General features: G+C 36.0%; 1 protein-coding gene across 1 annotated transcript; it reads right to left on the reverse strand.

Annotated features, from left to right (window-relative positions):
- Window positions 1-1865: 1865 nt before the first annotated feature.
- Window positions 1866-16854, reverse strand: LOC150082930 (carboxypeptidase B-like). Its single transcript, XM_090378327.1, has 11 exons — window positions 16613-16854; window positions 16151-16253; window positions 15123-15256; window positions 14526-14622; window positions 12582-12683; window positions 10266-10370; window positions 9956-10066; window positions 9116-9209; window positions 4836-5038; window positions 3299-3383; window positions 1866-2044 (listed from the first exon to the last, which is right to left on the reverse strand). Exons 1-11 carry the CDS (start codon window positions 16852-16854, stop codon window positions 1866-1868), a joined length of 1455 nt encoding a protein of 484 aa, XP_090234453.1.
- Window positions 16855-24256: the final 7402 nt, after the last annotated feature.

The following is a 24256-nucleotide window of genomic DNA, read 5'->3' on the forward strand; positions in this document are numbered from 1 at the left end:
CCCCTATCCCCTTCTTCTATGAGTTCGCCAGTCATTTCGCAATTTTATCGTCTTAACAACCCTAACGCGTGGATATCGAGAAATGTCTGCCTCATTTTCAAAGAGACGAAGAGTTTGAACAGCAGCCGTGCAATAGAATGAAAAAAAAATGAAGTTAACAACAGTTAGCAAAAAATAAAACCCCCAGGTTATGAAATACTTCGCACGTGGCTTCTGTTTCCATGGAAACAGAAGGTGCTGGATGGTTTCCCTGGATTTAGATAAATTACTAATGGAATGACGGCGGCGGAAAAATTACGATAAGTAAATCCAAGTGGCACAATCAGATTCCGAAAGAAATCTTCCCACACCAAAAACTGAGTTAATTTGCGAAATCAGAAAAGGAAGGGGGGGGGGAGAATCTGGGACATGAAACGAAACGGTTATTGAGTTTCACCAGTAAACTGTCGGTTACAGGAAAGCCAGTAAGCATAAAGGCAGAGTCTACTGCTAATAAGGTCTCCGGACACGAACTGGTGCAAGTAGGCTTTGGCTGTCTGCCATCCTTTAATAGATTAGCTGATTAGATTGTCACAGAACGTTGTAATGGATTTGATGTTACAACGTTCTGCGACAATCATTAATGCTCCTATATCATTAAAATAAAGTGTCGCACAAAACAAATGGTCACTGAATAAAATTACAACCCGTGCTGTGTGTATTATAATATATCAATCATGAAATAATACAGAGGTTTATAGAAACTCAAAAGACGAGTTTTGATTATAAAAATTTTTGCTTCAGATATTTCAATTTTATTTTCGCCAAGACAGAAGAAAATGATAAAGATGATAAACTATAAATTATCATCCTATTCAAAGTTTTCAGTGGATATCTGACAAGTGAATTACAATTCGACTTTATTTTCAAACTTATTTCACGATCTTGGACTTTTAGGTTACACTCACTTAGACTAGCGAGGAAATGCTATATTTGACTGAAGGGCATCGCGTCAGACTAAACGTTATCTTGCAATACCTAAACACTTAAATTTTTATATATTTCTGATCTACTTTATCGTTGTGCAAAAAAAAAAAAAAAAAATCAACTTTCATTAAAAAAAAATAAAAGAAGTTAAAAATGGAGTGTTGCAATTTTTGCCTTAATTATTTTAAGTATGAATTCCCAAAGAGCCAGGAAGAAGAGAAGGGCGGTCGAACTATAGCACAATAGATTAGTAGGCAATTTTCAAAGTTCATAAAAAAAAAATGAAACTTAGTTCCAAGCATTTGTAATGAAAGGAGACCACAGTTATTTTAGGTCCAAAAGTGAATCATTTAAAATAGGTTCGATATCACTAACTTATGAAACTTCTGCGGATCACATGGACTGTCTAATCTAGAAGTGGCCAAATTATAAGGAAAGCGTTTCTTTAAATACAAGAAGAAAGGAGAATCACTCATGTCTTTTCATCTGTGGAGATCCAGGTCAGTGGAAAGCCAATCTTAAAATTGGCAAAAGTAATATGCGGCTCCCTCGGTTTTTCTCTCTGTAAACTCCAGTTATTGAGTAATATCTGAATGAGAAATATTTAATAATCTTTTAATTTAGAAGAAATATTTAATTTATGTATTTATTCTAAAGAAATTCTAGGCTATACGTGTTATGTGATCAGTTGAAGTTTCACTGGAAGTTGAAAGAAATTATTAGCCAAATAAAATGTAATTTAATTTGACTAATAGTGTATCATCTATAAACAAATAATATATAGTGATAAATAAATTTTGTCTGGATAAAATCAAACGTTGGAAAGAAATCAGAGAATAAATTTTGTGTTCGTTTTATTCTACGAGGATAATAATATGTTTATGTTACATTCATCACAACTAAGGGATGGCCTTAATGGCAGCTTTCAGACCAGCCCACGTTTCTCTTCCCGTGTTGATAATCTGATGAGGGGGTAAAATGAAACCAAATTTTCCCTTATCTCTTAATTCTAATGCAAATGCCATTCTCATCCCCAGTTTGGAATATGCGTAGTCCACCGATGACCCAGCAGCTTCATCTATGTGAGACAGGGAAAAAAATTAATTTATCAAAAGGTTTGTCATTCATAAATTAATTAGCTATCTAAGTTAATTAGTATTTTTTCCCTTACAGAGATACAGTACTAATTTCCATATTAAACAACACGCGGATTACCGGATAATTTCAGAGGGAGAATATTTCGCTATCGCTCACTAGAAGGGGCTGTTCTAAAAGAGAGGATTTTTTTTTCCTGATCTACATAAACCTTAATTTTGAGTTTTCATGTCTACCTGCAGCGTCTTGCGAATTTCACAGATTGCCCTACAATAGTAGTTTCGTCTTTTAAATGAAATTCTTACCTGGAATCCATAAATTTTGTGTTTCTCTACTGGCAAACCAAGCTTCCAACTAATCCAGAGTTTTACATCTAAATGTAGCCTATGTTGCAACGGTGATATTCCGGTCCTACTAACAGTTTATGTCTTAAATATAATACAGGAGTCACGACCTTCCACAACGGATATTGGAGGTTACAGACTAGTTACAACTACACAGGAAGTATTTTTCTCCAAAGCAACTTAATGGCGACAAATTTTGTGACGCTATGAAATCGGGAGGACGTTTGTGAGAGCTAAGCGCTCACTGACGTCCTCATAATTTTACAGAATGGAATGTCTGTGATCAACTTCGCGGCCTCGAGAGAAAGCTGTATTATGCTGATTGGCTCTGCTTTTGAATATTGAATTTGAATATTCTCCTTTCTAGAGATACGTTTGTTCAGCAGTTGTAACCTAGTTTATAACAGCCATAAACCTTTCTTACTTTTTTTAATTACTCTATCTGTATATCTAAGATCGGCAACAATTAATTATTTTATTTCGAAATCCACTCAGTGAAATGTTTTTTCTTCTATACTAATTACTATTTGCGTAAATTAAATTGTAATTATACAACTTCCTGCAAACAAGCATGCAAGATGGAATAACCGATTTCATTGTAAAATTTTGTTCCATGCTGCCCTTAGCCAACAGAATCATTATGCACTTAACATAAGACAGTGAACACAATTAAGCATATTATCTTTATAATTTATTCAAATTTATGTAAAAGAAATTGAAAAGTAAATTTTTAAGCGTATTTTAACCTTTTATTTTAAAAAATATTCGTCGCCTGTAATAAAATCACTATATTTAAATCTCTCATACATATATTTCAAACATAAAGAGCTACTAGCAACTTATTTGTAATTTAATATATGGACTAGTATAACATAAACGGGAAAGATACTTACAGATTACGTTTGCTATGGTTCCAAACTCAAAGACTTTACCGTGAACCGCTTTTAGAGCATTAACACCAGCAGTACCTACTTTCTCCTATTTTGCAAAAATAATTATACAGTTGTTAACTAAAAAAATAATTAGACTAGTCAGACACATTGAACTGTGTCTGACTAGTCCTGTAATAATAGAAGTCAGCCAATTATGAATTTTCATAAATAAAAATCCGAGTTATATTTTTACTGTTTGCAGTACTGTCGTCCACTGGCGTACTATGGCCACAGATGCCGATGCGCCTAATACACTGAGTGATCACTGAATTATGACCACCTATCGAATACTTCGTAGGTCCTACCCTTTTGTCCTCAGTACAGCAGCTATCCGACGTGGCCTTGATACAACAAGCTGTCGGAAGCATTCGGGAGGTATGGCCAACCAAGCTGTGTGTAATGCGGTCAGCAATGCAGGTATGGAGGTGATTGGTGTATCCAGACGCCCGATATGTCTTTCCATACTGTCCCACAAGTGCTCTATGAGCTTGATATCGGTGGAGTTTGGAGGCCAATCGATATGCTGGAAGTCAGAACTGTGTTCCTCAAACCATTCCTGCACAACAAGTGCCCGATGGCTCGGCGCATTGTCATCTTAGAAGACACCATCGCCATTCGGGAAAAAGTGTACACAGTCAGCAAGCAGTTGACGATAGCGGAGACCACTGATACGTTGTTCCACATGAACCAGGGGTCCAAGTTCCTGCCAATGAAACATGCTCCACACCATACAACTGCCTCCACCGGCCTGCACTTTTGAAACCATGCATGATGGATCAAGAGCCGTATGTTGTTGACGCCAAATCCGTACACGACCATCCATAGTGCGGAGTACATAATGTGCCTCATCCGACCAGCACACCTTCATCCAGTCTTCTGACGTGCAACTTGCATGCTTTTTGCACAAGGCAAGTCTTTTACGCCAATGCACCTTGGTTAGGAGAGGATCATCTTCTGGTATAGCCTATACGTGCGAGTGTGCGACAAATGGTCATGCTAGATATTGTTTCGGGTTGGCCCATGTTGTATTGGGTAGTCAACCCTTGAACAGTGCTGCGCCTGTACTAGTCGTCGGACCCAGCACTCACCTCTAACTTCAATCTTTCGCTGACCTTTGCAATTTTTACTCGGGTCATTATTTGACCATTTTGACGCCAGTCCTGGTACACTTCATCTACGGCGGCTCTCGAACACCCCACCAGTTCAGCCGTTTGGGAAATCGAGGCACCAGCTCGTCGAGAACCCACAATCTGTTCTTTATGAAAGTCCGATAAATCCTTCCTTTTACCCATCACGCTCGGAATTTTGCTGCTTACTGAACCTCTGACACCTTATCTATGCTACGTAGGTCGACTAACTCCGCACTCTCGCTTCACGTGGTCAACGGGTTGCATTTAGTTTTCATAGGGGTGGTCATAATTCAGTGATCATTCAGTGTAAACCTCCAAACAAACTGTAGTCCATGTTAGAAGTATTAAACATAGGGAATAATGCTTACTAAGTCTTCATAGTTATCGGGTAAATCTTTGGTGTACCCATGAGGACTCATCCACAATTGAGAATAGGCGTGCAGTGAGAAGTAAGCTTTATTATTAGAGCTCGTCATTTGAAGAAGATCTCGAATGGCTTGACTTTCTTTCTCAGAGAAGGGAAAAGCTCCGCAGTAGGTCTCATCACAAGGATCGGTACTAGTTCCAACACCTAGAAGATGTAAGGCATCATTCTTGAAAGGCAGTATGGGAAAACCAATTTTAATTATTATTATTTTTTAATTACATAACTTTTATGTTGGCTTACTAAAATGAAAAATGAATATAAAATTCACTAACCATTTATAAATCTCTAGAGATCAAAAGTTGTTATTATTATTACTAGTCACGTAGTGCAAGGAAGCCTGAGGCTTATGCTGCACCAGCCAAAAAAAAAAATTTTCCGAGTTACCCTGAGAGAGAGAGAGTGTCAGAAGTAGATGGGAGTTCATGTAAAAGCAAAGTGGATTTACTCCACTTTGCTCAACCTACCAACAGTGAGTGTTGATAGGTAGATTATATTTATGAAAAGTAGGAGGGCCTCAACTTCTCTGTTATTTTATCTCAGACAGTATTTAACTGACCTGTAAACGTCCTTTACAGCGAGATGCCTAGGTATTGCACCACTTTTAATACCGCCTAGGTCAACGGTCGGCAACCTTTTTTGAGTGAAGAACCATTTTTGATCTAATTAAAAAAGAGAGGATCTGAAGAGCCGTACCTCAACTCAAACTGGGGGTAGGGGAAGTTTTTTAAGAAATGGAATAGAGTGGGAAGGTGTTTTATTAAAAATATATATTTTTTGAAATATTATTTATTAATACTGAAAACAACGTAACAAACATCTAATTAGGTACGAATTAATGTGACTTTTGCTGTTGAACTTCTTGAGCGAGTCTCTCAACATCAGACGAGTATGCCGTAATTTTCATCTTTAAACTTGCTGAGAGACTCGCATTATTCAGACAGTTTCTTGGTTTATTTTTAATAAAGTTCATGTTCGAAAATATTTGCCCGCAGAAATACGTCGGAAAAAGAACTGAGGGAAGTCCAAACGCAAATATTTTCAAATTTACATACTTGTCCTCTACTCCACGCAATTTGGTCTTGCCTTTTCAACTCGTCTATTGCCGTCCATTTGTGTAGAATTCAAGGGCAGCCTTTCCCTTTTGCCTTTCCAAATCCTCAATTTCAGTTTTAAGGCATTTTAGTCGTGCACCCACATGTCCTTGATTTTTAAGTCCTCTAACTCCATTTTAAATTGTGCTTCATGTGAGATAAAAGTTAAAGAGCCGCAAGTTGCCGACCCCTGGCCTAGGTATCGACGTCTTTAGCAGACCGTCATTTTTAGTATCGGCTAAAATTAGATGCAAAAAAAAAAAAAAAACAACCCTACAAACTGTTTAAAATCTGGCACCCTCAGGATTGGCAGTGCCTGATTTTAAAGTACACCTAATGATTGAGCGGCTTTAGAAGAGTCCATTTCAATAAATATTAACTACAAGCAGCTGAATCTATTTACATCTGTAAACATTTAATAATGACTATTTGTCCTTTCATATATATATATATATATATATATATATATATTTTTTTTTTTTTTTTTTTTTAATTCCCAGAGTAGAACGAATTTGCCTTTATAACGAGTTGCCGTGATATTGAACTACTATCAGCAGATAGTTTTAGCTGATTGAAAACTGATTTCGTATACCGCATGGAAGCGAAAAACCTTACGACTGTTTTGTCTTGTCACTAAGGGTCACTAAAGACCTGATATTGTTATTGGATTTTAGGAGCATCGGTAACTAAGACCATGTTGCTCCGGGTAAATTGTCTGTAAATTGCGTGTGTTCTGAGGTGGATTTTCTGTTTTGCTGGATGAAAATCCGAGTTTCTGAGAGAGAAAAACCATGCTACCCTCGCCTGAGACCGACTAACTCAGTCACGTTGTGAAAAAGGCCCATAAAAATTCCTACCGTCATCGACGGATTCGAACTCAAGTCTTTTCTACCCGATGTGGGAAGGACGTCGATCTTACCAACCGTGCTACCCACGAGGGCCTTGCCATCTGAAGAAGGACTAGTTAGTTTTGAAATAGGCTGTCACAGCAGTCTTTTAAACAAATGCCCAGGTAAGCTTTTTTTATAGGTAAACTGACCATTTGTGTAAAAGATCAGATTGTTAATGACAGCGTGTTTGAAAGTAGTGCAATACTAGAGGCAACTAGTTGCAAAGGCGAGTTTGTTCTGTGTGAGAATAAGACAATATCCGTTCAGTTTATATCCTGCTGGGCGCAAAAACAGGTTAAAGGACAAGACAATCCTGCAAACATCTTATAAAGAAAGAAATGTCATCCCCTTTTTTGCATATAATCTTAAAAAACAAATGCGATCATTGATACGAGTACCGGATTGATTTTTCAATATTTCCGCATTAAAATGAATAAATACAATATTTTAGTTTGCTGTAATTAATTGGAAAAAAGTGCCTTTAAGTAACTAATTCGAATAAATTAATTTTATTTAAAACACTCTGAACAAAAATTTATGATAATGTCAGAAAAGTGAATATATTATGCTTGCGTTATAACTGTAAAATCGAAGTACGAGTGCAATAATTGATACACGATATGAATGAAGATGATCCCAACCGCCGACCTGAATTTGGTTTAAGATGGACGATGAACGAAGATGGACGATTATTCAAGGTTTTCGAACAAGACAGTTTGGTCGGATGAGGCAACATTCAAGCTCGGTGGTAGTTTGTTTGTTATTTGGTTTTTAGGAGCATTAGCAACTAAGGCCATATTGCTCCAGGGATATGCGGTGGTCATTCCTTAACCTTTCCGCACCCTCCGTATTTGGTGGTCACAGGCTCGAAACTCGGTCTAATCAAGAAGCGGGTGCTACACACTGCTGCTCCTGCCCACCTGCTCGGTGGTAGAGTGAACTGATATAATTGTATGCATTGCTTAACCTGACGGTCCAAACTTTCATGTAGACAAGGCAGCGAATTTATCACCAGTTACAATCCGGTGCGGTGTCTCAGCCAGAGGAATTTGTTGAACTGTACTTTTGAAGGAACAGTTATATGGACTCCACATGCTTATCGGTAGGCTACTGAAGTGTACAGCAGAAAACCGGCCACACTGCAATAAGCGCGATGGTGAAAATAATCAATTGCACGAAGTTGTCCCAAATGTTATATTGGTGCTGTCATCGAGCTGTTAGTCACTGTGAATAGTGCCTAGAAGTAAATGGTGGGCAGTTTGAATATCGCAGTTTGCTTTGCATGAGCAAAGCTAATAATTAATTTGTAATTAAATTTTATTTCCTAAAACGTGTAACCTTTTTGTTCACTCTGTTGAAAATATTTTAACGAAGTTGATCCACGTTACGTAGTGATATTTGGCCGAGAGATTATTGAGATTGGGTGATGCGTCCTTCATTCTTCCGGATATGCGATCAATAAAATATTTTTAGATAGTTAACTCTTCCCGGCCAATAACGTAAAAGTTCTCCTATTCGTAATCTTGAATAGGCCAAGATAGCATAAACTATTTTATAATTTAAAAAAATATATATATATATATATATATTTTTTTTTTTATTTATTATTTTCAAATTTGTCCATTTTAGTGTTAATATAAAAATCTTAAAATTTAATTTTAATTACCGGTAAATACACAGGGCGGTTCATATGTTAGCTTACTGAGAAATAATTTTTACAATTTAAACCTTGAATTCAATTTCATGCCCATACTACTTAATTAATATTAATGTTATATTTACATAATGTTATTTATTATATTTAAATGAATTGTTTAAACCGTTTTTGATAATTACTTCTCAGCAGATCGTATTTCTTCTTGGTAAACTGACATGTGGCCCACCCTAAGTGATAAACTGAAACAATTCTTGAAAATTTTTTGTTTTCTATTTTATTTTATTTATTGATTTAGTTTCCACCAATTCATTATACCACAGAGAATTGCGGAGAAGTTTGGACTTTTTATGTTTTATCAGTTAACTCGCCTAATTTTAAGTAAAATTGACAGAATATTGGAAAGATTCTAATTCGTTTCATTTATAAAATAGATAGTAAAAATTTTAAAATATAAGATTATTGCCAAAATTAAAATATGTACTTACCATCACCACTTAGAATACACATTCTAGATACACCATATAAAAATGGTACCTAACGAAAGTATTAAGTATTCAATTTGGAATCGCTAAATTTTATTTACCGCAATGATGGATGTCGAAGTTTCTGTTTGCATCAGCTCCATAACACAGAGGAAACTGAGGATTCAATGTGCGTGTCTTTCTCCATAAACGATTCTGAAAAAAAAAAAACAAAAACAAAAAACGCATATTAGACTATGCTACTACACAGGATTGCATGAGTTCATTGCTTGTACAGCTTGTGCATTCCAAGGTCACTTTAAATAATCATAGTTCAGCTGGTGATTCCTTCCATGTTTCAGATGTATGGAGCATGACAACTCAAACTAAACCTTCATTCGTTACTGGATGAGACTGAAGGGAATCAAGTATTCAGTAAGTAGGCAAGCGAAAAATCCCGATTCGGGACTCAAGAGGAGAGCTGTTAAGGGCAGACTATTCTGTTTGAAAACGATGCTGCTTTATTGGAATTCTATTGTAAGGAAAACGAGTAACAAACCGTTAGATTACTGGTACCAATAAACATTACTTATTTTATTTAAATACTGATGCCCCCATAGCCGAGTGGTCAGGAGCGGGAGTATACACGCTCCTTCGGCAGACAGAGGTTCAAGCCCCTGACTGCTAAATACTGTACAGTCGATCTACCAACCTGCACTGGACCGACGTGGCAGATTATGGTCCATCAACATAAATTGGTGAGGAGGCTTCCATCCTGCAATTGGTTGATAATGGCTGCAGTTTACTAATGCCAAAACTAACTTTATTATTTCTTTTGCTGTTACGGAAAGTGTTAAAATTGTTTCCTTCACTGAGATAAATAAATAAATTAATTAAATAAACGAATGAAATTACTATCAGAGAGCGATTCAAATCTACAGATTGAAATTATAAAAACTTACGAGATTTCTGGAGTATTCGTATCCATCGGGATTAGCCTGTGGGACTATGTGGAATTCGTAGCTGTCCACGAGATTCTTGATTTCCGGGTCGGACTTGTATTTTGTGACGAGCTAACAGAAAAATAAATTGGCAGCCATTTATTCTCCTGGCAAGAATATGAATGTTGATTTAATAAATCGTTTGAAATATAAATAAAAGGTTTGCAGTTATCGAATCAATCATTATTACAATTCGAAAATTTCTTCAACGTAATGACTTAGAACTTTTTCCTTATGGCGCAGTCAATCATTATGATTCCAAATGAGTTACCTCATTGATGATGTAGAGACCAGTAGATGTAGCCGCCCATTCCCTTCCATGGATGCCACACTCGATGACAATATTAGGTTTCGATCCGCTCTTCCCACTGGTGATCTGTGATGAATGGGGGAAAATCTATATTATGAAAAACTGTAAGTACTATAAATTGTAATTTAAACTGATTAACTATAAATTGCAATTTTGTTTTTCAAATCCACCAATTAAGAACAGTCGTGTTTCTGAAATTAAAAACAAAACCTGTACCCTCAAAGCGTAGTGTACACTGAGAAGCAAAGATGGAATAAAAAAAAATAAAATACCGGAAAAAATGCAATGTACAACATTAGTTATGGGGTAGAGCAGTTTCAGCTTCGGCTTGTGTCCAGTTGGGCCGTCATTTATTGGGAGCGGTATCAGACGGTGCCCCTACGATCTTGGGGAGGTAGTGCCGATTAAATGACTTCTGCTTCTCGCCGGGGCAGAATTTGAACTCGGGTCCACCTAGTTGGTGGACAGACTTCGTGACCACTGGATTATCGTGACCTCTCTTTTTATTATTATTATTATTATTATTATTAAATTAATTAATTCAATTGTTTATAAAATCTTCCCCTGCACAGATTGGGGGCTAATCCTTTCGCGAGCATTAATGTACATGTATGTTTTCAATGTATGGGCTCTATGGAGTACATAAATACATGTATACATTTCAAAGTCATTTCAGATAATGTATCCATTTATGCACAAATTATTTAGAAATCTTCAAATAGAAGTTGTCACATCATACGTGTGTTTCCAAGTAACCGTGAATTCCTGGGATAAAAGCCCACTGTGTACACAATATCCGAAGGACTTTGCACAGACGGTGGACTAGACATCTGGGCCCAGATGGAGTATATTCTTTCGATCGTACTTGTTCTCTTTGCTGGTTTTGTAAATATAGATGGACGACCTCCAGTTACTAGGCATAATAAATTACCCTTGCGCGAGCACTTATAATCATGTCACTAGTGGAGGTTGATACTTTTAATGGCTCCCCTAAGCACCCGCAGTCTTCTTATAACTTGGCGCATTATAGCCTGAGATGCTAATGCGCCAATAAAATACAAACCAACAACATCTTATAACTTTGATGCACATAACGTAGCCGTCATGGAGCTGTTTCATTTTCCTAGATGAGATATTGGAACGCTGAGTTCTCTAATAAATTGCTACGACAGTGTATTTGTGAAGCGGTACAAACTAGACGTGCATTTTTCTGCTCGATACGGAAATGTCCATTCAAAGTGAGTACTAAATCGTGATGTAGCCGATACTATGCTAACAGTACATTAGTCTAGCTTCTTTTCTCCTCTTCAGGTAATGTGCCTATCTCCTAAACAGGTTTTGAATATTGTGAATACAGGCTATAACATCTTTAACATCTTTTCTTGCAACTTGCATGGATAGTAGGTATTGTCGCATGACAGCATATTAGACGCCATTGTCCGGCCATCAAATGTTTGAGAATTGTTGACGAATATCAACAAAGGAGGATAGGGAGGGAACATCTCTTATGCAGCTAGTGAGACGCGCAAACTGAGGGAAACGTTATTTTACGTCAACCTGAATCTGGCAAATACGAAATACCCAAATGCCATTATCACCTAAGGAGACTCCATTAAAGTAATTCCGAAAAAAACTTTCTCTGGGCAACTATCCTCGTAATCTTAATGCCAATAGATATCTCATATACATCCGCACCAGGAAAAAAAAAATTCTTGGGTCCGAATTTCGTCAGGAAGGAGAATTTTTATGAGCTTTTTTCACACCGTGGTCGAGTAAGTTGGTGTGAGGAGGTGTTGCACGATATTTTTCCCTCCTGGAAACTGGGTGGTTTCCCATCACATTAATCAACTCATGAAAGGTGTCCCATTTCACAAACTAGCCTCATATGATAAAAAAATATATATATTATTTCGAAAAAGAGTGTAGCGTCCAAAATAAAAAGAAGAAAGAATACTTTTGATAAACCTTACTGAGTTAATGAAAGCTGTCTTTCATTCTGCTCAAATAATAATTTTGAGTTATCAAAAAAGCATTCTATGAGCTAACACGCTAAAATACGAAATACAACGTTAAAAAGAAAAATAAGGTATTACGTTTTACATTTCATGATCTTCTTTTTTTTTTCCTTTTTCGTCATATTCATGTTCTAACACTATCTAAATTAATATATATTGCTGGATGTTGCATTTTTATGCTAATTGAGAACAGTCACAGTACAAGGACTGATTATATCTATAATTTGATTAATTCAGAGGAGAATTTTTAAGTATGACTTACCATAATTGAATTAATCGGGCGCCCTTCATAGCTTGTACCAATGGCGTTGACTGTTACAAGATTAGTATGTTCTTTAGCCAAGATATGCAAGTAATTGTTTATCTGAAAGAAACAACTGCATGAGATTCCTATAATAACAGAAATCTAGTTTTCTTAAGAAATGCGGTTTACTTAAAAACTAGGAGAGCAGCTCCCTTTCGCAGAGCTTATGTACTCTTATTCGCCGTTCCTCCAGCTTGCAGAAATCCTCTCCTCCATCTCTGGCAGATCCACTTTTAGATGACTTTAACCTTTTTTTTTCCGTACTGGTATAATAACTAAGGAAATCTGTACATATGCCTTTCTTTCTTCGAAGAACCTTTGAGAAAGGAGAAGTTGAAGCATCAACTCACGTGACAGGATTCGTCACCTGTTACGACTCTTTTAAGACATCTAGAAGTACTCAATTTCACAAAAGCATCGTAACAGAATCGGTCTCGAAGATCCCCAGACACATTATAACAGATTATCCTTCTGCGTATTTATTTACCGTCTAGACAAGATTAGTGGAGATGCTTCGCAAACTCAAAGTTTGTCTCTAATTCCTTTCAATGTGCTTTTAGACACGTCCACGACTCGCGATACTTCTTTGATAACCATTCGTTGTTCTCTGGGATTAAGTCCTCCTCAATGCAAACAGTTTAAGCCGTTATCTTTAATGGAGTTGTTGGCATGGGCATCGCAGGAACATTTCAATAAAATATTTTAACGGAGCTTCCTCTCCAACACCGTTTGAACAGACTCGTTAGAATTCTGCCGATCATCCAACAAAACTGAACAAAAGCCAGTTCGCCAACTTTCTGTCCGCGACAGTATTCACATGTGGCTATTTAGGAAGAAAGTTTTGGCCTATAGATCGACCGACTTATTGGCGTATAAGAAAATTATTGACATAGTCTCGAAAACTGGGAAAAAAATGTTATTTTTAATTTTACTATCAGCCAGAGCATAAAATCGTTTTGTAGCAAAAACAAACTTGAAAATTTCATTTTCAAAGTTTGTTTCAAATAATTTTTTCACTGTAACTAGTGTGTTGTCATAGGCTGTCATGAAATATAAAACTCTTCTCCTATTTTTAAAAAATAATGGAGTGCTTTGCACATCTGTACACATAATAGCATAAAAGAACGGTGGAATATTCCACGTCTCTTTTTCTTAAAACTGTATATCAAATTTCTTATCCCGAGGGCGAGATCAGCATGCGAAAAACATAAGTACACTTTTTAAGTTAGGATATCTCAATGAGGAGAAAAATAAAATTAGAATTTTATGTTAAAGAAATGAAGAAAATATTCTTTGTTATTAATTTAAGAAACATAAGAACTGGGATCCATCTGTGTGTTATTTGTTGAAAGGCAATAAAAAATCAAAACTCAGTTCTATGCTGATGCTTCATGGATATAGTCGAGTTTGGCGCAAATCTTAAACGGAACCAACCCATCATTGAGAAAGTGACAAGGAAATAGTAGGTAAATTATTGATACAGTACTGTATTATGCAATGATCATTCACTAAGTTGATAGGGGTTCGGTTCTCTCATTATAGATTATGTAAACATATTTTCTATGATCATAATAAACACTAACTTTATTTATTGATTGTATCTCTTATAATGTGTTCTCCTATTTGCATAAAAATAGGCAGCTCGAAGGGTCGTAGTGAAAAATTTAAATTAAAGCTTCAAAATGCCATACCAATGCTCTAAAGCAGCGTTTCCCAAACTGGGATCCGTAGACCAATCCCAGAGGGTCCGCGACATGTATATGTAGGGGTACACAAACTTTTTGTTTCTTGAAGGGGTCTGCAAACGTTTTGCTTTTTGAAGAGATCCGTAGATCTCAGTAGTTTGGGAACCGCTGCTCTAAAGCAAGACCAGATCATTGCTTCCATCTTTACACAACGTACCTCCAGCATATTGTGGTAAATCTCAAGATTGAAATCTGTCGCTCTTTTCATAGCCGCATTTGTGGGCGCACTGTGTACATTTTCGTCATCAATGGCCCTAGAGAACCAAATAAGTTGTAATATAATTGAATGAATTATATTCTGGATAGACATTTGAACGCAAAGTAATGAACATTCATGATGAATTCATTAATTTTAACGATGAAACAGAAAGATAACACTAAGGAATTCAACCAAAAGCAATACTATACAGTTATATTTTGATTATATCCAAACATTTATGATTTTCTTGTTCGATGCGGTTCTGGGAAAGTAACTTAACTCCAACGAACAACGAGGACTTCTATCAACAAATTACAATTGAATCGAATAGATATTGCTTAACAATTTTGCAAGCCACTAAACACAGTACATTATGAAATAAATAACAATGTATACAATATACTATTCCTTTTTTTAAAAAAATAGCAATGCAGTTCCTCGTCCCATTATCATATACTTTTCATCAATATTTAGATCGACTTTTTCATCAAATATATAAATCAGGTTCAGGTCCTCGTTATATCGTTAACTATAGCTCATAATTCCATCACTTGCCTCTGGAGGTCGCTAATAGTGACTTCAACAGACATGCCTGATTTTTTCAGAACTGGCATTACACCCGTGTCCGATGGATTCAGGTGGATCAGAACAGGATTTCCTACTGCCTTAGGATTATTCCAGAGGTCAAGCTGAAAAAAAAAAGAAAGTTATAAATTAGAATTTTCCATGGAGACGTTTTGATTTATAATTACCAATTCATTTTAGATTTTAAAGATTTGTCTTTTTTGTGATGTGTTTTGAAACAGAGGACCTTAGATTACCTTAGCTAAAACGTTATTACTTTGATGTCTAAGCAGTATTGGACTAAATGATAATAAAAATTTGTAAGTAATATAATTGTAATCGCTAGTAATTAAAATATCTGATATATATTGTTTTATTACTATTTATTGATAATATGCCCCTCGAAACACGACGGTATACAATGTCCAGTTTTTAATTAACGAAGGAGTCGGAATTAGCTGTGCTATGTTCCAAACTTATTTAGGTTTTGTCCGTAACTGTTTTTTAATGATATTCCATAAAAGTATGGGATGCATTGTACTATGCATATTAATTCGTGTTTAAAAGCGTCACGGTGTAACGGATCTGGGTTAATTTGTGGTTGGGCGAATGCTGCCTATCGCATTTTAAGATATGGATACTTAGAGAAACTTTATTAAGAATTACTAAATAATCTCTGGTTACTTATTTTTTATTTATGTAATAAGTAATTATATTACTATAGTTGCAAAATAGTTTTCTAAAAAGCCATTTTTTTCTTTAATCAGCTGTAACAAAGATAACGTTGGTTAAGAGAGAGGGTGCTTATTAAAACATTGCAAAGTCCACGCGAATGTACTGATTGCATTGAATATCAAAGATATTATCAGAACTTTTAACAGGTGTACGTTCTCGTGGCGCTGTTGTAGGATTTGTATCAAGGACGGATATCTCTACTGTACCAGAGAAAAATCATACAAAACATTTTCTACAAAAAAATAAAAATGGAACTCCCTAGTCAAACACACACACACACAAACCGAAGATACTTCAACGAAATACTTTACTTTAAATTCATCCACTATTGTAGAAATAAACTGAAGCTGACTTTGATTTTCTGGAACTATGGCGATTACCTTGTGTCTGAAATAAAAATGAAATGTAATTACTATTTATTCAAGCTTTTTGCACATGTGGCTATAAAATTTCTTGTATGATGATGGCTGATAATTTTACCAGAGAGAGAAAATTAGATTAATTATTATTATTTTATTTTATTTATTATTATTATTTTTTAACTCGCAGCTAGGAACAATCACTGTACTTCCATGTCTTGCGGAAAAGGTTGAGTTCAAATTCTGTTTCAACAAGACAAGCTTTCATGCCAAGAGCTTTCATGGTATTTTTATTTAAAATCATAGCCGAATTAGTGATCTGACAAGGACCCCACAAAATTAATTTGTATGTGTAGAATACATACAAATGCAACAACCTCCCCCCACTTTGGACCCTTCCTCAGGCGCGAATCTTCAGTGGTGTCGTGCACGACGATGGGTAGGAAACAAAAATTCAGTTCAGTGGTCACCCAGTTTTTTTGGCGAATATGGGTAATGCGATGTTCCAAGAAGAGATAATCACATTCGTCCATATATCGGCTAACATTACCAGATTGGCTCTTCAAGACGAAATGCCCTCCTCCTCGAGATAACCACATCGGTTCTCGATCGAACGTGTCTTTGAACATGATTGAAAGGCGCGTTCCCAAAATTCGATACTTATACTTTCGATCCTTCAATTGAGAGTTCAAGTGGACCTAAATTAGAATGCCATAAGATGACATCCAATATCCCTTCGACCGAATGCACGCCAAGTGAGCCAGCGCTCTTGTATTCAAGCACATGAGTCACACCCGATATTAATTTTCATAATATTTACGTTATAGTCCTTAACATCATCACCAACTTGGTCTGAATCGGATCACTCTTTGTGGATTTTCTTTTAGTGGAATAAAAAAAAACCACTGAATAAAATCTCAGAATGGCAATGCTGTTTTGAACTTTTCGTTATCATGAGAGAAGGAGGACTTTTTCGTCCTTTTTTGTTTTTATGGCTCTCAGAGTTTAAATTTCGTAATAAATGCAACGATGCTAATGCCTATAACAGAAAAAACTTTGTTTTATCGTGTGCTGCTTGGTATTCACTACTTTTAAACAAAGGTCAAAAGGGTAATCTTTTGGCGATGCCATTCTTAGTTTTCCCAATCCGGAAAAGGCGAAAATAATATTACATAATGTTAGCCATTATATAATTTATAAATACCAACTTTATATTCCACATAACAGTGCACATCGAGCAACTTCATTCCACTGTTTAAAAATTGTTACCAGAGCCCCCCCCCCTATCTAATAGAGAACCATTAAGTCCTCAAAGAATCTGTCATTTGTCTCATCTTTAAAATAAAGAGCAGATTAATCCGCAATGCTTTTGTTTAAAAGTAGTGCAATACCAAACAACTCTTGACAAAGGCAAAGTTCCTTCTGATGCGAGCCATTATATAATTTAGAAATACTAACTTTATATTCCACATTTTCTTTTAAAATATGAGTTCTTATAATAAATTTTTCTGGAATAGCGTTATAGAAAACAAAGGGGAAGTCGTGCATAATTCCAAAATACAGCAGAGTATCTTCAATCCTTCCTTCCTGAAGTTATTCATAAGTTTGAAGTTTACTAAGTCGCATTAAGTGAAACATACTGACCGAACAAGTATAAATATTGATTATTACTGGGAACCTTTTATTATAAGTTCAGACAGTTGAACCTTATAACATCGAAGTCCTGGGACATTTGTGGGATACCATAAAAACAAAATTTCCATAAACACGTGTCAAAGGGTTGGTTGTGCGCCATTAGCAATGCCTCAACGCACACATCCCTTCTTCGTGGAGTAGTATAGCTAAAATCAAACATTTGACAAGTGCCACAACTGTCGTGTCCAATTTTCCTTTGTTTCCTGACTGAAAAGTGTTCCGATTTGGATTAACTGGCTCGATAAACTTGACCACCCAGCTAAACTCGTTCGATAAAAACGAATCATGGAGGTTCTTAGAAATAGCAGGAGCGCGCTGGACGTCTGTACAAAAGGGGAAGAGATAAGTTACCTACTTGGCGAGCGAAACTGTTCTCGTGTAGTAGTACTGTGATTCCGGAAACTTAATGGTCAGACCTCGTATAGACGCTGCTCTAATAAATTTAACAGAATAAGCCAGAAAGTTTCGCTGTAGGTACCTGTTTTTCCCTTCGTTCATTCTGGTAAATTTAGAAGTCTGTTCGACTGTACACTATAAGTGAAGAACTCTGGGTTACACACAATAAAAACAATTCGTCATCCAAACGGCTCTAAGCTTGTTTTGAAATCCTCTGTGTCACAAGTAGAATCTCTTGATATCGATACTACCTTTATATTTCTTCACTTTGGCATTCTTCAGAAATAGTGCGAAAGATGGCAGTTAAAAAAGATCAAGCTTCAGCAAAAGAACAAAAGTTGAAGCCACTTATGAAAACATCCAGGCTCAAATGAAAATGTTCGTGATGATAAAATACAGCAGTTTTATTTTATTTAAAAAAACAAAAAGGAGATAAATCGAATTGGATAAAACAGTGAGGACAAGGTTAGAAAGTACTTTGCAAGACGCTTGACTGCATTTATGATGCAGTCAAGCATCTTTAAAGCAAATTTCTCGTGTATATTCAGGTTCACCAATTCATATATTCCCTTGATTTAGAAGAACTTTTCTTTTCTCGAATGCGCTGTTAATAGGGATTATTGAGTCTTAGAACCACCTGTTGTGCAAATGACAACTTGATTTACAAAATAAAAATAACATCGCTGCTTCTAGTAAGATTAATGAATCCGAAAGTAATTACTAAATTTAGATTGGCTTAGTGCGAGTGCCACAGAGGCTACTAGGATAAAAGCTCTTTCTCTCCGATATGACAGCAGGAGGGGAAAATCGTTTACATAACCTCTTTACTAATCTTTTTAAAGTTTAATTATGGCCGTAAACAGAAGCCACCATTAGCTCTCTTTCTGCCAGAATCTTGCAGATCCGTGTCATAGAAAGTACACAAAGGCGATTTAAACAAATGTCAAAGGCCTACTTGATAAATTCGTTCGATCCTACTATAATGAAGAAATACTTCATAGGTATAATTTGTCTCCTCTAAATCTTCAAAGAACTCTCATAGAATTGTGCTTAATGTAAGTATCTACGAAGCAAAACGTTAAACATTAATCTCCTCTGAATATGCCTCTACACGTATCTCATACAGCCACCCAACTCTCCATAAGATTATTCACTTTAACATTGGTCATTAATTTATTGAATGAAGGTACCGCTTTTTGACATATAGGTCGAATTATAATAAATATCAGTAAGAGAAAAATTGTTAAAAGTAAGTAGGAGGAGAGGGGATTACAGTAGTGTTATCCAATTTTTCTAAAGTCTAAAAAACCCACAGAATATCCGCTAATAGTGGGTTCCGAGTTATTTTTAGACTGGGAAAAAAAATATAGGTTATATTCACCTCCATAGAGCGACTACCATGGTAGAAGACAAGGTAGATAATTTTGCAATAAAGACTCTCTGACACTCTCTCTCTCTCTCTCTCTCTCTCTCTCTCTCTCTCTCTCTCTCTCTCTCTAAGAAGATTGTGATTGGTCCGTGGGAGCTATATGCTCTAAACACTTACTATTTCTTGGAGTCGAATAGACTGTGACATCATCGCGGCCCTAAGAGAAAGCTGCGTTATACTGATTAGCTCTGGCTTGTCTGTTTTGAATACTCAGTGATGAACATAGGATGACTGGGAGATAAATGTGTTAACTGTCTGGAAAGTCTGTTCTGTCTTGAATTCTTTTAGACCTGGTGCTGGCAGAAGTAACTCTGGACGTGGGAGGAGGTGGGGAATGGTATCGGGGTAGGGAGAGTTGAGGAGTATGGAGTATGGAGTATCTTCTGGGGCGGCATCTGAGATCGGGCCATCAGAAGACATCAGACAGCTAAGAGGCATTTTCATTTTCCATTCATCCTCTGCGCCCATGTTACCTGCGCCTTAGGTGCACGTTAGAGACTATTTTTTTAAATCCTTAGATAAAACTACTTTTTTATCTAGCTTGCATGACCTACTTATCCCGCAAAATATTCACAATTTAAGCATAGTGACCGAGTTACAGGCCCTAATCATTGGGAAGGTGGGTCACTACTATCCCGCAACAAGTTTAAAATCAACGATTTACATATACAGTTCGACCTCCTAGTCGTTTGGATTATAGGCGTGCGCCAGACCACTCTCGGCCTCTTTCAGCTATTACCACATTTCATTCATGAACCCCAATTCCTAACTCACTTATCTTAAAACAATAAAATTTGTAAATTTAAAATCATAACGTATTTTATAGAAATCTAAGACTCACAATATACATAAATTCGTCAATAAATAACTATACAATATTTACAATCTATTTATGATTTCTTTACACTATATACATCCTTCGTGTGTCAGTTCAACCTTCTTAATATTTTTTTGCCGTACCATATTCTAAATAATTACATACGATTAACAAATCTGCAGGGCGTCATTGGAAACAGTTCTGCAGGTTCGGGTCAATGTCAGAAGGGCAAATGACAAATCTCTGGACCAAAATTAGATGCTGTCTAATTAAACTGTTCTGGGCCCTAAAGCCCAAAGCTCCAGCGCCACATTTAATAATTGTTTTAAATATACAAGTATATAAGAGACCTCCCTCTCACTCGCCATTTCAACCCTCTCAATTCTTATTTTAGAATATAGAATTTTAATTTTATCCCTTATGTATTTAACATGGGGAAGAAAGGTCAGTTTCTTATCCAACATTATTCCAAGGTTATGCCAACATTATTCCAACAACAGGAGCATATTTCAGGGATGGCATCTGAGATCGGGTCATCAGAAGACAGACAGACAGGCAGCTAGCCAACTGAGTTAAATCCCGTCCATTCAAACACTAGTCATTCTATGTAGATCAAGGCATATTCAAAACTGACAACCCAGAGCCAATCAGCAGAACGCAGCTTTCTCTCAGGGCCGAGATGGAATTATTCACAGTATACAGATATCCGACATGGACCAATCACAATATTCTTTTATCTTCATCAGCCATCAAATCGCTCTGTGGTGATGAATACCGCCGTGACACTTGAGCACATAGCGCCTGAAATAAAGATTATATATATATATATATATATATATATACAGTACTATAGTATATTTATAAATAACCAACAAGAAATAGCAGCTAAACTATTAATGCCTCACATTTGATAAAGCAATGTCACGTGGTCACTTTTGCACATTTGGTATACAAGAGATTACGATTACAACAAATATATTGAACCTACAGTTTTCTTGACAGTAAAACGTTTAACACACGAGGTGTGATCAAAAGGTTCAGGGACCTAATTAATAATTGGGAAATGAAACTTATGGCTTTTTTGGATGGATCTTCTTCAATGAAATTTCCTTGACACTGTATGCACCGATTACAACGCTTCTAAAACTTCTTACGCACTCCTGATAGGCTTATTTTGGAACTGCTAATAGTTCATGTGCTGCATTCTGAACAATTCCCTCAGTCGTTGCAAATTTATGACCTTTAAAAGACGCTTTAAGCTTAGGAAATTAAAATAAAATCACGTGGAATTAAATTCAGTGATTATGGAGGATGGCGGACTACGTAATGGAGTTCTTTAAAAGAAATTCCTAAATGGAAAACACCAAGTGCTCATGGGTATTGATATGATTTAAGTGCCAATTTCCTGAAGTCCACCATTCTGGCAGTTTTTTCCAAACAGCATCGCAGAATCACCATAGAACTTTTTTTATAATATTACTCGTCCACAATGACCATGACAAATTCGTAATGAACAATGTCGTATGGGTCAAAAAAATACGATCAGCATGATCTTCACATTTGATCAAGTTGTCTTGCTTTTTTTGAGCCTTACAGAAGACCAAGCCTTCCACTGAGATTAGTGAGCCTTTTTTCTGGGTTATAGCTGTACACCCACAATTCATCACCAGTAAATGGAAGAAACAAGCAACATGTTGACAAAGATTCTGAATTTCCAGAACTTGCCGCTCTCTGTGATCATCAGTAAGGATGCGACTCGTATATTCATGAGAAACGCAGACTTGGCTGAAACCCAATTCTTGTGTTAAAATTGATTGCCATGTTCCACGAGGAGTACCAGTCCCGCTAACATTCGGAATGTACAAGTAAATATTTCAGTAATCCATCACTTTTACTAGTGTACGGTTAATTTTAACACGTCCCCGAGTTGTTTTTGTTGTTCTTCTTATTATTATTTTTTTAATTTCCATCCGTATGCGTCCATTATGTTAAAACGGAAAACGGTTGTTCTTTCTATTGAAGACAAACTTCAGGTCATCATAAACATGAAAAACGTGCAAGCTTCAACTTTAATGAATCTCTCTACTCGTTGACAAAATTGACAAAAGGATGTTTTGATTTGTAGGAAGGGGAAGTCAACGGGAAAAGCGACCTTCATTGTCTTCCTTCTTCAAAAAAGATGTAAATTTAAATTTTATGTCAACTCTTCTCACCTTGTAGTTTATTTTTTATAAATATGAATACAGGTGTACATAGATAAATAAATTTACACTTTTCCGCATTTAAGCGTCTTCCTTTCATTTTGCGGATTATTCAGAGTTTCGAATTATCCGGAAAAATGTATTTCCCAACCACACAGACATGCTGAAGTTAATACTTCAGCATGTCCGTCCGTCCGTCCACATGTAGCAACTTCACTGGAAAATGAAGAAATTTTCATTAAATATTATATTTGGCTGTTTTTGAATTATCTGTCCAGCCGCTCTCAATTTTCGTTAGAATCGGATAAATAGAAGCTGACAATTTTTAATACATTTGTGGAGTTATTTATTATTTTGTATCTTTATACTCGGATTTTTATTCAATGGATTTTCATTTTATAACTCATCTGTTTAGAATGCCATACAAAATAACTAAATGAAAGTAATTAAAATTTTAATTTTAATTGCTTTTAAAATTACCTAACTTCATGTTCAAAAATCGAGAGAAAAGAGAAGAGATTTATTTATTTATTTTTAAATAAAATATTTTGTGTCTTTGCAATAATTTTTTATTTATCAATAAAATAATGAACCTCTACAAAGCATATACAGCTCAATGAAACACATAACGAGTTGGGATAAAGGCAAAGATACTAAGGGATATAAATTAGAAAAAATCAGATGAGTCAAAACTAAACGTGAACAGTTAGAGAGCTTCTTGGTGGCGAAAGCGGAACTAAGGTGTGGAGGCGGTGACTTCGTGAGCAACTTCTCCAGATAGTTTGTTGTATGGCAGCTTCCTGAAAGATACCAGCTCTAAGAAAATATCGATGTTTTTTCTCCTTGATAAGCTCTTAGAAACGGAAAGGTGGACTTCTCAAAGGTTAGCTTGTTTATTTGCAGTTGGTAAGTTGAAGGTAGCCATGGAGATGATCTGATAGCTGGGAGCTGAAAAATGAATTAGAGGAAGGAATCCTTGAGCCGAGCTAGTAGTGGATTGATTTCAAGGTAAACACGCCATAGATACTACTTTTGTGAACTTGAAGGGAAAACAAAGAAAACTTTTTTGATAAGGTATAGTATTTTCTGAAGTGATATTTAATATGCTTGGGCGAACAAAGCAGATTGGTGAATTTCAGCTGAATATTTTCTCATGTGGGGCTGAAATGATTGACCAGATTACCTCAAATATGAAGACTAAGTTGCTGGGGATGGTTGTAAATATTATGAGCGTTTATAAAAAGTTTCAGAACATGTTATGAAAGTTTAGCCTTGCTTCCAGGTGTTGGGAATAAATTAAATATACCGAACTTCGTTAATGAGTATCTTACTAGTAGTTATAACTAATATATGGTTTCTATTTATCGTTAAATCCATTGGTAAACAATATGTATCGAGTTAAATGAGGCAACACAGCACATAATATAATTGGATATCGAGAGAGATATTTTTCAGCAACAGAAATCAGTTTCATCATGAAAGTAGTGGTATTT

The sequence above is a fragment of the Mastigoproctus giganteus genome, chromosome 7 (genome assembly GCF_048544385.1).
Source record: "Mastigoproctus giganteus isolate SK-2022 chromosome 7, ASM4854438v1, whole genome shotgun sequence".
Taxonomy (NCBI): domain Eukaryota; kingdom Metazoa; phylum Arthropoda; class Arachnida; order Uropygi; family Thelyphonidae; genus Mastigoproctus; species Mastigoproctus giganteus.